Below are 14,989 nucleotides of genomic sequence, written 5' to 3'. Positions count from 1 at the left end.
TGCAAACATGCAAAACGTTTTCATTCTAATGGAAACAAAATCAAGATTTTAACACAAAATGGAACTGCTGTCCTCTGGCAGTCTCCAAACTCAAGAGTTAGACACTGACTTGTGGGTCACATTGGCTGGCACGTGGCGAACTAGACAAATGTCTTGGATATTTGCTTGCTAAAAATCTATATGCAATCCTGACAGTGCTAAGATACAGGGCTGCTAAGGGTTCATAGGCTCATAGGTTCTGAGACCACAGAACTGACTCTGGGGGGCTGAAGAACCACAACTGTACCGTGCGGTGAGCATGACCACCTTACATTCAGCTTCAGCTATAGGAAAAGTTAATAGGGGCTATGGCAATTCCTTCATGATGAAGGAGGCAGGGGTTGCAGGGCAGCAGAACACTTACGATAGAGATGGATCATAGGGACACATATAGGGTGATGAATGAAGTCACAGCACAAGGTCTAGGCATGGTAAACTGTGTGTCCAGGTATATTGCATTATCCAGTGAGGTTTTAGATTGTCGTTGTCCCATCACAGAAGTATTCAGAGGACAGTCCATGAGAAAAAACATCTCCTTACTCATAAATGAATATAATGTGAGGGTGGAATGAGGATCTAGCTCCCAATTAATTACTGAAGTGTGTTCTGCTGATCTAATCCTCTTGCACATGAAGTGACTTTAACTCCATAACCCCAATGTGCTAACTACATGTGATTGAGTCTTAGAAGGAAGAATGTATTTTGTTCTCTAATGGCCATCAGAAATCCTTTTACACGATACAAATAAAAACTCTCCCATGTACATCAGACATCTTTTTAATTAAGGAGGTGGCACAATCATTTAAAATGTGAAATGATCAGTAATACATCAGTGTTGACTCCTGCAAAATTAGCTGTGTAAGTTTTTTGTTACGTGTGATAAATAAAGGCTTGTAAAGGTCATGGATATACAGAGGAGGCAGAATGAATAATGTTAATTTAAATTGTAGTTGGATAATGATTACATTTATTGTTTTAGTTTCTTATCTGAAACGCAGACTGCTTCTCATGTAATGAATGAACAAGTATCTTTTAACATTTTGCACTTAAGAGAACAATGGTGTTTTTCTAAGCCAGGGTACAGATAATTCATGTTAATCAATGAAATTTAGATGCAATAAATTCATTTCAGTAACCTGCATTAAATATAAATTACATTCTTTGATTTGAATAGGTATAGCAGACCTGACTGTGCTCTTATGTGCGCTGTTGTTACTGTGCTGCATTTCAAATGGGCCACCTGGAGTTATCTGAGTTTCCATTTGTGACAGAGTAGAGGCATATCTTCCCTGTTTTACTTTTAAACACAACAGGAGCCTAAAGTGGAAACAATACCTTAAAAAAAAAACCCTTAAAATTCAGTGTAGTTGAATAGAAACACCTAACCTCTTGTCTGTAGGATATTTTCAAAAATTGTGTCAAAGATCATGCTGCATGAAAATCTGGAAAAAGAAAATGAAGCCAAATTGAGGGCTCTAGGAAAATCCCAAGGAAAAGGCTCTCATAATACCTAAAGATTTTTTATTGTCCCTTAAGAATTCATCACTATGTATGCTGTTATGTTATTTAATTCATCACTGTCAAACACATAAAGCATTATCGTATTCTAGATTACAATTATTCCAGCTGAAATTACTTGTATACTTCTTGCATATGTGCTCTGCAAAGAAGACTCCTCTTACATTCAAAAACCATCATTTTGACAATGATAAGGGTTTCAGTAAAAAATAGCTTTTCATCTCGGCTCATACGTTGTACATATGTATGAGCTATGCAAACGAACTGAGGGCACAGAAATACCATATTGGGGCAGGCAGCCTTCTAAGCTTGGACCTCCATCGTTCCTTTTTAAAATTACATAGAGGGCTGAAAATGCAATTCTGAGTTTTGTCTCCAAATTACACAGTAAGTAAAAAATAGTTTGATGGGTTTAGCTTGCTTTGTTTCACCAGAAAGTGAACCTGTGATTTCCTTCTGCCCTTAGATTTGTGTGTTCATTGCTACTGAAATACAGCTGATGTGGTAGTTGCTTGTATTGGATAACTCATTGCACAAAGTAAAATTTGCTTTTTTAGTAGTTGCTTATGATTCCAGAAATCATTAACTTAGTAGAGTTTAAGGTGGAAGGCAAATTAAATACCCAAGTCTTATAAATGGTGAGTTGGATGCGCTTGTTTTGCAGATGGCCTATACCTTTCTGCAGTAGGCAATGAAGCATAAAGGAGTAAAATCATTCACTTATTAATAGGCCAATTATGTTGATTCTAGAGTCCATTACAAAGAAAAGGTTTTTATTGAAGCCCAGTCTCTCCATAGTAAAATATCTTACAGCCTATTTTTCCTTAAGACTTCAAGTATTTCTAGCAAGATCTGGCCATGTGCTTTATATGTAAACGGAAAACTGATGCTTTGTATCTAACAAACATTTAAATACATACGTTACAACATTGATATGTGTCCTGGTTTCAGCTGAGATAGAGTTAATTTTCTTTATAGTGGCTGGTATGGGGCTATGTTTTGGATTTGTGCTGAAAACAGTGTTGATAATACAGAGGTGTTTTAGTTGTTGCTGCACTAGGCAAGGACTTTTCAGCTTCCTGTGCTCTGCCAGGTGCAGAAGAAGCTGGGAGGGGACACAGCCAGGACAGTTGATCCAAACTGACCAAAGGGCTATTCCATACCATATGGCGTCATGCTCAGTATATACAGCTGGGGAAGAAGAAGGAAGGGGGGAACATTCAGAGTGATGGCGTCTGTCTTCCCAAGTCACCGTTACGCGTGATGGAGCCCTGCTTTCCTGGGGATGGCTCAACACCTGCCTGCCCATGGGAAGGAGTGAATGAATCCCTTGTTTTGCTTTGCTTGCGCACACGGCTTTTGCTTTCCCTATTAAACTGTCTTTATCTCAACCCATGAGTTTTCTCACTTTTACTCTTCTGATTCTCTCCCTCATCCCACCGGGGGGGAGTGAGCAAGAGGCTGTGTGGGGCTCAGTTGCCGGCTGGGGCTAAACCATGACAATAAGAACCCCATTCACAACAGTAGCTGTCAAAGCACTTTGGAAATGTCAGGTTGGCACTATCAGCCCTATTCTACTAGCAGGGTAAATGAGATGCACAAACAAGACACACTGAGGCTTGCTTAAGGTTATGTCCCAGTTAGTCACTAGCACAGCTAAGGAGCTGGACTGAGGGACTGTGCTGAGGCTCCCGGCTCTGCAGCCAGCCCATGCCTTGTGGTTATATCTACCTGAACACATGCTGTCAGTGTCACACATTCACGTGCCTTAGAAGCAATACATAGGAGAAATTGGAAACAACAACATTTGATGCCACACATTCCTTTTTAAAGGTTTTACCAACAGGTAGGCGAGTTGAACAAGCTGAAAGGGAGAAGGATTTTTCCTCAAACTGCTTAAGTGCATGCAGTCAGTACTCAAGTAGTCAAAAGAAAGAGGTTTTGCTCGTGTGACATGGATGCCTTGCTTTTGAACCTCAACAGCAAATGTCAGCCATGCTGTAACCCATGCGCAGGAAGTGATATCTCTCTGCTGCCCAAACCTGAAGCAGACTGTCAAAACATACACTTGATCAAGTGATGATGGAAAGTTTAACAAAAGTTAAGGTCATTCTCCATGAGAATGAATGAATTACAGAGTTAAGGGTCAGCAGAGGCATGTGAACAGTGTGGCTGCCAGGTAACATTAAAGAAGGTTTAGCAAATGTATGGAAAATTCCTTATTTCTATCAGTATCTCAGCTGGCCCGTTTAACACTACCTCAAAGGTTCCTACCTAAGTTGCACACACACTCTTTGACTCTGCGGTGTTCAGTTACAAGGTATTACTACTTTCATACTCAGTCCTCACTGAAAGCTCCAAATACACTGGAAAAATTAGAAAAGGGACAATGAAATTTAGGACCAGCTCATTTAATGTATGTGTATCCTGAACACCACCACAAACTACAGAAACTGTGGAGAGCTGTACGTGCTCGAAACATTCAAGTATGAGCAAGAAATGCTTGAATAAAGATAAGTCAGTATCAGCAGCCTTTTAGGTTGAACTGTGTCTGCATGTTCTGACATACAGTGATAAGCTTGGAAGACAACGATCTCAAGGAATCAACATCCATGGATGCTAATGTAAATTAATGTATGACTTACAACAGATCTTATACTGAAGACTGGAGAAATAGTGTGGTTACAGCTGTGATAAGCATCTAAGTGATGAAAGGTCTCTATTTATTAGGCCACCTGGAGAAACAGATAAACTCGTCTTCAGGTCATTTAAATGAAATGTTACGTGTTTGATTCAGTGCTGTTCCACATCTTATGAGGACAGGAAGTATAAAGACAGGCTCAGAATGAAGCAGGAAGAAAAACAAGAGTAAGAGCAGTAATTGTATGGGTTTTGTAGAGGGGCTTGGAAGTAATCAGAAAAATGCAAATATAGCAACCGGAATTCCAGGACTTGATAATAAGTGAACAGCTATTACTGCTTACAACATTTATGTGCATACCTTTTTACTATCCTAATTGTACACAGTATGAGGATGTAATTACTCAAGTTTGGGATTTGCACATAGAAAAGCACTGCTCTTTAACGTTCTGGTTAATAATTTTTAGGTATTGTTTATTTATGGGATGTTTACCACAGCCAGATTTGGAAATTATGGTTAATGGGCGCAAATTCTTAGCAATCTGGAAAAAACAGAGGGATTATTCTGCCACAGACCTAGAACTAGGAACTGCAAGAGCCTGAGAACTTTCTGATTGCATCCAGCAGGAGTTGAGAATGTTTGATCTTTTGCACCCAAGTCCCGCCAGCCCCACTGAGGGAAGCAGTTTCAGTCTCTGACTGACACTAATACTCTCATTTCTGAGAGTCCAGTGACCTGGGGTTATTGCTATTTAAGAGAGTATGTTTAAGGAAAATGGCCGTACTCCACTTCCGTGACCTCCCAAATCTTATGCTCTGCCATGGATCTGACCAACTCCCAACACAGATCTGGTACGTCCTGGCTGCATGGTGTCTAAAGGGCCACTCCAGTAGCTGAGAACAACCAGACAGCAGAAGTGCTTGACTATCCCGCTCTTCTCCAGTCCCACACCTCAGTGCTCCCTGGCTGGACACTCACTTGCGAAGACGAAAGACCAGCCAGTGAACTCTGCCCACCCGGTGCTACATGGGCTCCCTTTTCCTTGCAAAGGCTGCTGATGAAACCTCCATAAATAGTGCTGCGGCAGCCTACAGCAGGAGGAATCCTGGACTGTCTGTCTCACTGCTTTGTGTACCTGAAAAGGTCCTCAGCTGCACTGGAGTTCCTTGTACCATGTGAATTTCATTCTAAATATAGAAAATTCTCTTCCTGAGATTTTTGTACTTGAACTGTCATTTAATACTTACAAGGATGGGCGCCATTATTCATCTGGAGAAAAAAAAAAATTGCTCCCATAATGATCAAATTCCCTTCACTTCAGGCTTTGACCTTAAAAAACTTGACGGTGGCCATTTGTGCATCTGTTCTGACACCACAGTAACCCAAGGCTCACTAGCAGTCCAAAGGTACAGTCCTGGGATGCAGCCATTATGTTTAGCTGAAAGCATTTAGCAAGCAAATATGACCTACTCAGAAATTCATGCCACAGGGAATATTGTTTATTCCAGGAACCTTGGGCAGCTTGCTTTATGCATTTTTATAAATACAAATAAATCCACTTAAGAACAACTTAACCTTGTGGATTTAAGATTCATTTAACCTTTTTGCTCATATGTTCTTTAAACTGCAGGCTTTGCATTCTTATTAAACAGTTTTGAAAATCTGAATATTTGTCACAGTATACGATCCAGCTGCCTCACAGTTCCTACCCTTCTGTGGGAAGCAATGTAATAAAATATTTTATCAGAAGAGCCAGTACGTTCTCAAACTGAACAATGGCCACCTACCCACAGATGAAGGCAGACAAGTATTCCTATCTGGCATACAGCTATAAAATACAATTCATGTGTTATAGCTGTAAAATGCCATATAAAACTAGTGAAGCTGAGGAAGAAGTGTAAATAAATGTAAATGACCAAAGGAATTACAAATAGGTAAATACTACATGATTTAAAGAACAGCTAAAGCTCAACAATCATTGCCTTCATGAGGGTAGGACAGCAAAGGTACCTCTAGAGGGAAACCTGCAGAAAAAGCATATCCTTCTCTAGATGTGTGTGTATAAATGGTACTGTAACACATAATGTCAGCAAGAAGACAGGAAGACTCCTCCCTGTTTAACAGACAGTGGATTACTCACCACATCTACCTGCTTCACTTCAGCATGACAGTCTGCAGTACATTAGCTCAAGTCTTTGTTTTATGTAGTTATCTTACTATATTGCATACAGGAAGAAAGTATGATATCCAGAATGCTGATAACTCCTGTGCTGTAGACAGTACAACCTAAATGAACTGAACACAGGCATATTTTTCTTAAATATTCTCTACATCTAGATAGATCATGTTTGCTATAATAAACATCTACTTAAGACAACGCAGCTTTGTGATTGAGCTCTGTAATGCTTAGGCTCCAACCAGCTCACAGGCAAGCTGGGGAATTACTGCAGTGTATTCCCTTCCTTCAGTACCCTGTGCATTGATCATAGCTGGAAAGGAAACTGTTTTTCTGTCGTGTGAATTATGTTTGAATGTAGAAAAAGAAGGTTCACATTCCAAACCGAGAAAGGTCTTTCAGTGGACTGGTTAGCAGTTATAAATATGAGAAATGAGGGCTCAGGTCCCTGCTGCCATCATTCCATATCCTAGGTGAGTGGCTGAGCCTGGCACCCGCTGTTCAACCGTGTTGCAGAGAGTGAAACTTCACATCATGGCTGGGAAGGGTGGCAGAACACAGTCTTTGACTAGAGCCCAGCTGGCCTTCCTACTCACTTTTTTAAAGTTCAATGCCTGGCAAAAGTCACCTTCATTACATTTATCATGAGTAGCCATACAAGTTATATGAGGTACGTGAGACAACAACAGAACACAGCAAACTATGGCTGCCCAGCTCAGACAAGCTGGGCAAGAAGGGCCAAGGAGCCAGACCCAGCTCAAAATGTAAAGCCTGTTGTATCAAGGGAAAGTTGGCTACAGAAAGATTGGGAACAAGAGTTCTAATAAGAACTGGATGAGGACTGGTTTTGGGGTAGTTTGACTTACTGGAGCAGAGCATTCAAGTGAGCGACTAGCTGGACAGCAGCAAACAGGCTGGAAGGGCTAGTTTGGTTTGAGATAGAAGGGGACAACTCATGCTTTACAGTGTTTAAGGGCTGGTAGGACAACTTCAGCTGGCCTGTGCTTTAGTGGCACATTTCTCTGTAGTGAGTCAGTCATAGCTTCTTAGTCAAATAGCACCCACTATTTCATTTTAAATGCATTTACCTTTGAAAAAAGTAACTGCTTCTGAGCTCTGTACTCACCTTGTCTACATGCCAACTTGCAGCAATTTAATCAAAACCAAAGCACGTGTCCACCATATTTATTTTGGGAAAAAAAAAAAATTGCAAAAATTCTGCATGAGCCATCTTGAAATGAACATGCTTTGACTACAAAGTATGTTTTAATCTATATGAATATGAGCATTCAGGACTCTCTTTTTGATGCTTTCTACTATTTTAAAGTTATGATTGCTATTGGTGACATTTTTTGCAAAAAGCAGTTAGTCAAAATAGCAAACATTCAATTTTTGCATCCATAAGAGAAAAAAGGGGGGACTTGTAAGTCATCAGAATTTCTGTAAAGATTTTGCCTGGTGCACAAAAGAGCTAAGTGCTGTCATGTCACACATACAGACATTTGTCGGGAGAAAACATAAAGAAAATAAATCCTCCTTTTGTTAAGGCCACACAACATTAGCATGTAAAAAAAAAAAATCTTATTTCCTTCTATTTATTAAAATGAGGCCAAAGACCTGATCTCTTGTGCAACTCAACAACTGTTTCAGTGTTGTCTTAAAAAGCGTTTTGACTTGGTTCAAAGAAATGTATGACATTTTTCATGTCGGTGTTCAAAAGGATACAACGCAGCACTTTCACACACTTTACCACTGGAAAAATGCTGTATTATGATACCACAGAGGTTTAAAGAGTGGGACGTTTTCAGAGATAAAGGGAAGTGAAGTGGCTGACTGGTCACCACTTTAAGCAGGGTTACATGCAAAGGTGACAAACTCTGGCATCCTTTTGCCTCCTGTAGAGCTACTTAAATTTATAGCAATGTGAAGCGTAGACTTTGCTCCATTTTGCACATGGCATGAACATACTGATACATTTTCACCTGGTTCACTTGTGTAAGTAATGAGATCTTTAATGGATAAAACAGGGATTTGTGTATTCCCTTTCCCTCTTTCTACCTCTCTTCTCTAGCTTGTGTAGGAAAATATGTAAGAAACAAGAGTTATTTTCCAAAGCATGAATTTTTAATTTCTCAGGTTTATCTTGTCAAAAATTAGCAATATTTAATAGAGAACGCAGTACAAACCCATTAATGATGATCACAAGCATTGCTCTGTCTTTAATGAAAGATTATGGCCCTTAGTTTTCCATTTCACATCTGTCTTCTCTTGCAGTCTTTGGTATTGGAAGCAGGTTGAACTACATAGATTATCTACTAGCAGCCAGGTTACACTTAGAGGTTTAGATTTTGTAAACACCAAGCCCTCATTTCAGCAGCTTGCCCATTTGAGAGGGCTGCAAAGTGGGAGTGAACTACTTTTAGGATCTCTTCAACATAGCCATGGGAACAGAAAGAAGTTTCAGCATACATGACAACTGAATCCACAATGTTATAATGAAAATAGAACAATTAGCTCTGGGCAGCAAGGGACAGTCCTGGATCTGATCCCAGCTGTGCAAGGGCAAGCAGAGATCTTCCCCAGAGGCAGTGGCATGGGCTGGCGCAAGCCGCCCTGCAGAAATGGAGACCTAGCCAGTCATCTGCTACTTTTGCTCTCATCTTCCTCCACATCTGAGGCCCAAGACACAGGCTGAGGAAATCCCGTTACGTCTATTCCAACTGAAGAGGCTTGAGCAGCTCAGTCAGCTCTTTGTGGACCTCTCTGTAGGGCACAGGTCTTAATGATCTGCATGCTCCAAACCCCATGTCTTCCACCTTTATTCTCCCAGTACTCCTCCCCACTGCCACCTAACCTGCTCCAAGCATGCTTGCATTTTGGGAACCCCCACTGTCCATGTTAACTGGAATATGAATAACTTTGGAGTGTATTTTCAGAGGTAATGTCCTCTTAAGTGTGTGAGTTAAATGGATGCCAATTATTAATAAAACTTTACTTGTAATTTCAAGGACATACCCACCAACATGGGTAGGATTTACAAGTTTTGGTTGCCTCAGTTGCATTTGTAGATAGCTAAAACTTTACTCAGCATAAACATGACAAACTTTGGTAAATTGTTTGACATAGTACCTAAAAAAATCTTTTGTTTTCAAAACATAGTCTCATATCTTACCAATAGCACATACAGTTGAGAAACATATGAGTAAAAAAGAGCCAATGTGGAATTTTTACCAAATAAAAGTATTTCTAGAGATGCTATGTCTAGGTCTCACAATGATTCATTCACTGATCTTAAGCAGCACTGAAACAACATACCAGGAAAAATGGTAAATATGTAAATCCCAACCAGGCTTGGATATTTCTCTGGAAACTATGGTCCGGACATGTACTGATACGGGGCTTAGTACGAAAATGAACAGCCTGAGTTATATGAGAAGCCAGAGCTAACTCATCTACTAGTTCCCTGGCCTTTAAAAACATGCCTAGGAGTGACTTCTTGACAGTCCTGTTTACAAATGAAAATTCTGCTAACAGTAAGGTTCAACATTACCTGACTGACAAACATGAGAAGAAAGCCGGCCATTAGCTTGCTTGTCTTTGGACAGCATCACGGGTCTCAGCTGATGTGACAATATCATTTCGTTCAATTTTTGCTGCAATGCTAAGTAGTCTTCAGATAATTTTGATATCTAAAAAATACACCACAGGATTTTACATTATTATATGTTCCAAGGTAATCAAAGGTAAAACAGTGGACTAGAGAATGAATTTAATAGGTATTGTTCCACGTACTGCAGTGTAGGCCCCTACAACACTTACCTCCCCATCCGCCTTAAAAAAAAAAAAGAAGAAAACAAGAAGAAAAAAAAAAGACACATAGGAAACTCCACACTGCAGCCACTTCATATTGGTTCATACATGTGAGCAGACAGTGCCTTGCTGATGCAAAATAGCACCTACAGCTGTAGGCATACTTCTCTGCACATCTGTGAGTCCCTGACATTGACACAGCAACTTTTAGTTTCATTTACAGAGACGTTTCACAAGTTTACTGAATTAAGGGCCTTGCCTGTTAAACGCACTTTTCAACAAACAAAGGCAAAGCTTCTGTGTTTAACCTAAACCAGGTTAAAATGAACATAATTTTTTGCCAGTGCTCTAACTTTGGCTTTCCCTCCTTCCTGAAAAGTGTATTTTCTCTTGCAGCCCAAAATATACATTTTTATAGAACACTCATTGCAAAATCTGAGTCTCAGTTTAGAGAATAAAACCTTGGTGCCACTGAGGCCAGTAAAATAGTAAAATGCCATTCTGTCATTGCTCAGGGTATTATGCTCAACATATGTAGCTTATAAGCTTCTTACCTGCCGCGAAAAGGCTGCCAAATCACAAGCCTCTTTCTCTGAGTCTCCCTTTAGTGTCTTAGGGTCTTCAGCCTCCATACCGGTGCTTTCCCTATCTTTTGCTGTTTGGGGATCATTATTTTGAATGTGCACTGCTTCTTTTGGCTCCTTTATAGTTTTCTCTTGACTTTTGCAAGGTAGTTTCCCTTCTCTTCTGAGTTGTCCTCTCCTTCTGTAACCCCGGTAACTGCTCTGAATAACCACTGCTGCCTTCTCTTTGTCTTCTGAACCTTGTTTTTCTGCCTCAACTTGCTTCCGTGAACCTCTTAGTGACTCTTTTCTTATAATTCCTTTACATCCTGTAGGCATCACTGCTTCATCTTCCAGGTGGTTTCTTTCCACATCCAGGTCAGTCCTGGGCTGGACCACAGCAGATTCTTGATCTTGCCCATATGCACTGAGTGTGTCTTGATTATCTTGCTCTTGCTGGGGACTAGGTTCAGCTGTGATTTTGACAGAAGATTTGCTGGACAACTCTTCCGAAGAGGCCTGTTCTTCACCTTCACCATGTTCTACTGCAGGGTTCTGCTTCACAGAAGCTCCCTTTCCTTCAGTAGATGCTTTCTGTTGCTCCTGCACATTCCCTGTGTCAGTGTACCCAGAGCACTTGCTGTCAGTAACAGCATCAGCTTCATCTTGAGTCTCCTCATTTGCTGCTTCTTCCAGTGTATCATTTTGAGCTGGCTGCAGTTGTGCTTCAAGGAATTCCACAGCAGATAATTCTTCTTCTGCTATATTTTTGCGCTGTTCCTTTATTTTGTTACGGACTCTGTAGCCTCTGTAATGGCTCTGAACAATGACAGCTGCTTCTTCTTCTGTTTTAGGAAGGGCACTCTTCACTACAGCTGGACCTTCCTCATTATCTTGAAGTTCTTCATCCTTTTCCTTTTCCCTAATGGATGCTGCATTTTCAGTTTGTTTCTTTCTAAGTGATTCCCTGAATGGAACAGAGTTTTGGGCAAAAATTATAGCTGAAGGAGATGAAGGATAGTGACAACTTTACAACTACCTTTGGTGGTGTTTGTGTACTAAATGGCAATTTGATACATTGCAACATGGGAAAGATTTGGTGCATATAGCTGGAATTAAAGATAGCAAACCAATCTCTGCCTTTCTGATGATGATTATTTCTTAAAGTGAAAAGGGACATCCCTGTTAAACTCTTCACAGAAAATTGCTAGGGGGACAATCTAGGCTGCATGAGGGCTGATAAAACAGTAAAGAATTAATTTAAATGTTAACAAAAACATAAGGCAGAAACTTTTTAGCACATTAAATATGTATAAATATACACAATCCTAAATGTATTCATGAAAGAAAACTGCCTCAAGTCACACCAGGAATGAAAAAAGAAAGATCCTGGGCATAGGACCAGGTCAAATTTAAAAGACCTATTCACTAAACTGTCTTTGTTACTATCAATTAAACTTCAGCGCCAGGTGAAATCTGCCACCCTGTTCCTTCCCTCTGAAAGACTTTGGACTCCTTCACAGCTGTTTTCCACCTCTCTGGATGAGTCTCCACCTACTTAAATGCTATCACTGAAAAAATGACAGTGATGAGTGAAGTGCTACTAGCTCCATTTCAGAGACTGGGACTACAACCATATTGCAGAGATATTTAGAAGGTGATTTACCTCACCTAACTTTTAGCTGTTTGATCTGAGCAAGACATTTGGGTTCCTGCTGTCATCACCTATGCTTATCTCAAACAGCGACTTAAGATGAGAAGAACAGTTCCTTGCAGATGCCTATTTCTTGCTCTTGTCTGAGCATTTTTTATGATGAGTTAGTTCCAAAAAGAGACTAATCTACAGATTACATTAACATTACAGGTAAGCACAATATTGTTGATCTTTTCCCTAAATATGCCTTTATTCCCTGGGCTTAAAAATATGAGAAAATTGGCTACTGACATTAAAAACCTCCACATAAATGTTCATTACCTCTGCATACATATCTAGAACAATCCTAATTTGCTTCACTCTCAGTTTACGTCGCTGTTCTTCAGCAGCGTAGTTGCTGAAAAGGGACACATTTGAATGACATCAGAGAGAGAAAATAACACTACCTCCTCCTTTTGAAGATCTTCCTCTCCTTATATCCCCTATAGTGAGACTGAATTGTTATTGCTGCTTTGTTTCTTGTCTCAGTTAGTTCTTTTATCTTCTTCCTGAGTAAGTATCCTCTGGCAACTGATACAAATTGTAATATAAAACAAGTTTAGGCAACAAGCAATGGGTGTCCCACACATTTCAGAGAGTCAAATGATAACAGCACTAAACAAAAAACAATAAGGAAATATGGACTGGGGTTATCATGATTATGTTATGATTATGTTTCATCTGAAATTATTCTGTCCCACAAAACTTTATTGAGATTTTGGAAAGCTGTACCCATTCTGCATGAGGATACAAACAAGGTCTGTCTTTGTATTTTATTGGACTGAAGAAAATACAGGAAGATGCAGAATGAAGCAGAAGCATAGTGCTATAGAAGTGCTTCTAGAACACAGTGCTCAGCTTCATGTACCTGCTTTGCCTGATTCAGGCAATTGATTTGACTCAGTCTTTCACTTCTCTGGGAAATGCCTGATTATCAGGCTATAGAGATTACCAGGCTCTCTTCTGGCACAGGCTTGGAATTAGCTGAACATTCACTAGATCAGAAATAAACTGAAAATTTTATAGCTCAGCAGTTACAGAAGACTTAGCTCATGCTCCTTTTGCAGACTCATTATTCAAAATGAAAAAGCTCAGCATGAAAGATGTGCTAAGCTCCACAGTAACCAGGTGCACTGTGGCAAGGGTACCCACTACTTGTGCTTTGTGGGAGGCAGAAGTTCAAATTTCTGGTCTGAACCAGGATGAATAAGGACTCAAACACGGGTCTTCCCTGAGACATGTAGGTGCTGACTAGTCACTAGGGGCTTGATGCAGTTGCTGGCACGTAGGTATCTGGTGCCATCTGAAGTGCTCCAGGATGGCCAAGGCATCTGCATGGAGCTGGCAGAAAGAACAAGACAGACAGGACTTTCTGGAGAGAGAAAGTTGGGTATACCACATGAAATAAAGCTGGAGGCCAGGCAAGATAACCTAGGGCATCTCAAATGACGCTAGATACCAATATGGGGGCAAATGAGCTGAGCATTTGGTGGTTTTGAATAAAATGAATCAAACTCTAGGCTCTGCTGACTGTAAGAGGAGTTTAGACACCTAGGTCACTTTTAGACATCTACACTGAAGTGTCTTAATCAGAAACTGAATTGCATTCAGAATGTTGCTTCAAAAATTCCTGAACTTGAAAATAATTTCCTGATGGGAACTGGCACAGTCTCCACAGTGCTGTGATTTGGACAAGTCTGCAATTCCAGGGATTCAGCACAAATCTGCTAATCCCTGGCAAAATAAAGAGAACATAGTGTTTTGTCAAAATATTTCTGTTGAACTCTGATTACAAATGCAGTACCAAGACTATGGGGATAGAGGATTCAGGTGATTTAAATACCCTGAGGAGATGGTAGATATGGGAGCTCTTACTCCAACTCCGCTGAGAGTGTTTTGCATCACAGGGAAAGGTCAAGTTCACTTAAGAATGGGAAGGGAGCATAAGCAGTCTATTCTAACACATTCATATAACTTGGTGCTAGATTTTATTTGCTTTAGCATTCCCTACCCATAATTTAGACCAACTTGGGCTCCACTAGATGCAGTGGTTCAGTGTAAGAAGCACTGTATAGAAGGGACATAAATTACATCTTGATAATTGGATATAGGGTAAAGGAACCCAAATACTTACTGAAAGTGGCACAACTGGTTTTTATACTGCAGTCTGGCAGGGCCTTAAAAAGTGCAAATTATAAAGCACTTGGAATACTTCTAGAGTTTATTGGACTTCTGAGCCAATCCTCCTTCCATTTTCATACAAAAGCAACTCAACAGGAGTTATTTTGAAATAAGTCAAGTTACATTGCCAATGGACATACCAATATAAGCTAAGTCTGGTCTTTTTAGAGTTATTGTGGTTCACCTTTGAAGTTTCCTGAGAACTTTGTTATGAGACAGTAGCTGTTTAAGCTTTGTTTTCAAACTGGAAGAGGAGTTTTGTATTGCTTTAGAAATAAATGGGGGGAAAAAACCTGAGAGCTAAGTAAAAATGGACTTCCATTTTGTTCTGGCTTCTTGTGCACTGAAAAAAGCTGAAATGAACCTGC

General features: G+C 40.1%; 1 protein-coding gene across 2 annotated transcripts in view; it reads right to left on the bottom strand.

The window, feature by feature from the left end:
• MYO3A (myosin IIIA) overlaps positions 1-14,989 on the bottom strand; it is a 114,884-nt gene that overhangs the window by 6,980 nt on the left and 92,915 nt on the right. Inside the window, exons 28-31 of one of the 2 annotated variants that reach the window (XM_072851521.1) lie at positions 12,848-12,971; positions 11,579-11,714; positions 10,739-11,521; positions 9,925-10,063 (exon numbers count right to left, since the gene is read on the bottom strand). In XM_072851521.1, coding sequence (XP_072707622.1) covers positions 9,925-10,063; positions 10,739-11,521; positions 11,579-11,714; positions 12,848-12,971 — 1,182 coding nt within the window. Of the gene's footprint in view, positions 1-9,924; positions 10,064-10,738; positions 11,715-12,847; positions 12,972-14,989 lie in introns of both variants that reach the window. The other variant, XM_072851520.1, reaches the window with a different exon arrangement.

The sequence above is a fragment of the Ciconia boyciana genome, chromosome 2 (genome assembly GCF_034638445.1).
Source record: "Ciconia boyciana chromosome 2, ASM3463844v1, whole genome shotgun sequence".
NCBI classification, from domain to species: Eukaryota; Metazoa; Chordata; class Aves; order Ciconiiformes; family Ciconiidae; genus Ciconia; species Ciconia boyciana.
The sequence above is the reverse complement of the archived record's forward strand: the minus strand, read 5'-3'. Positions and strand labels throughout refer to the sequence as shown.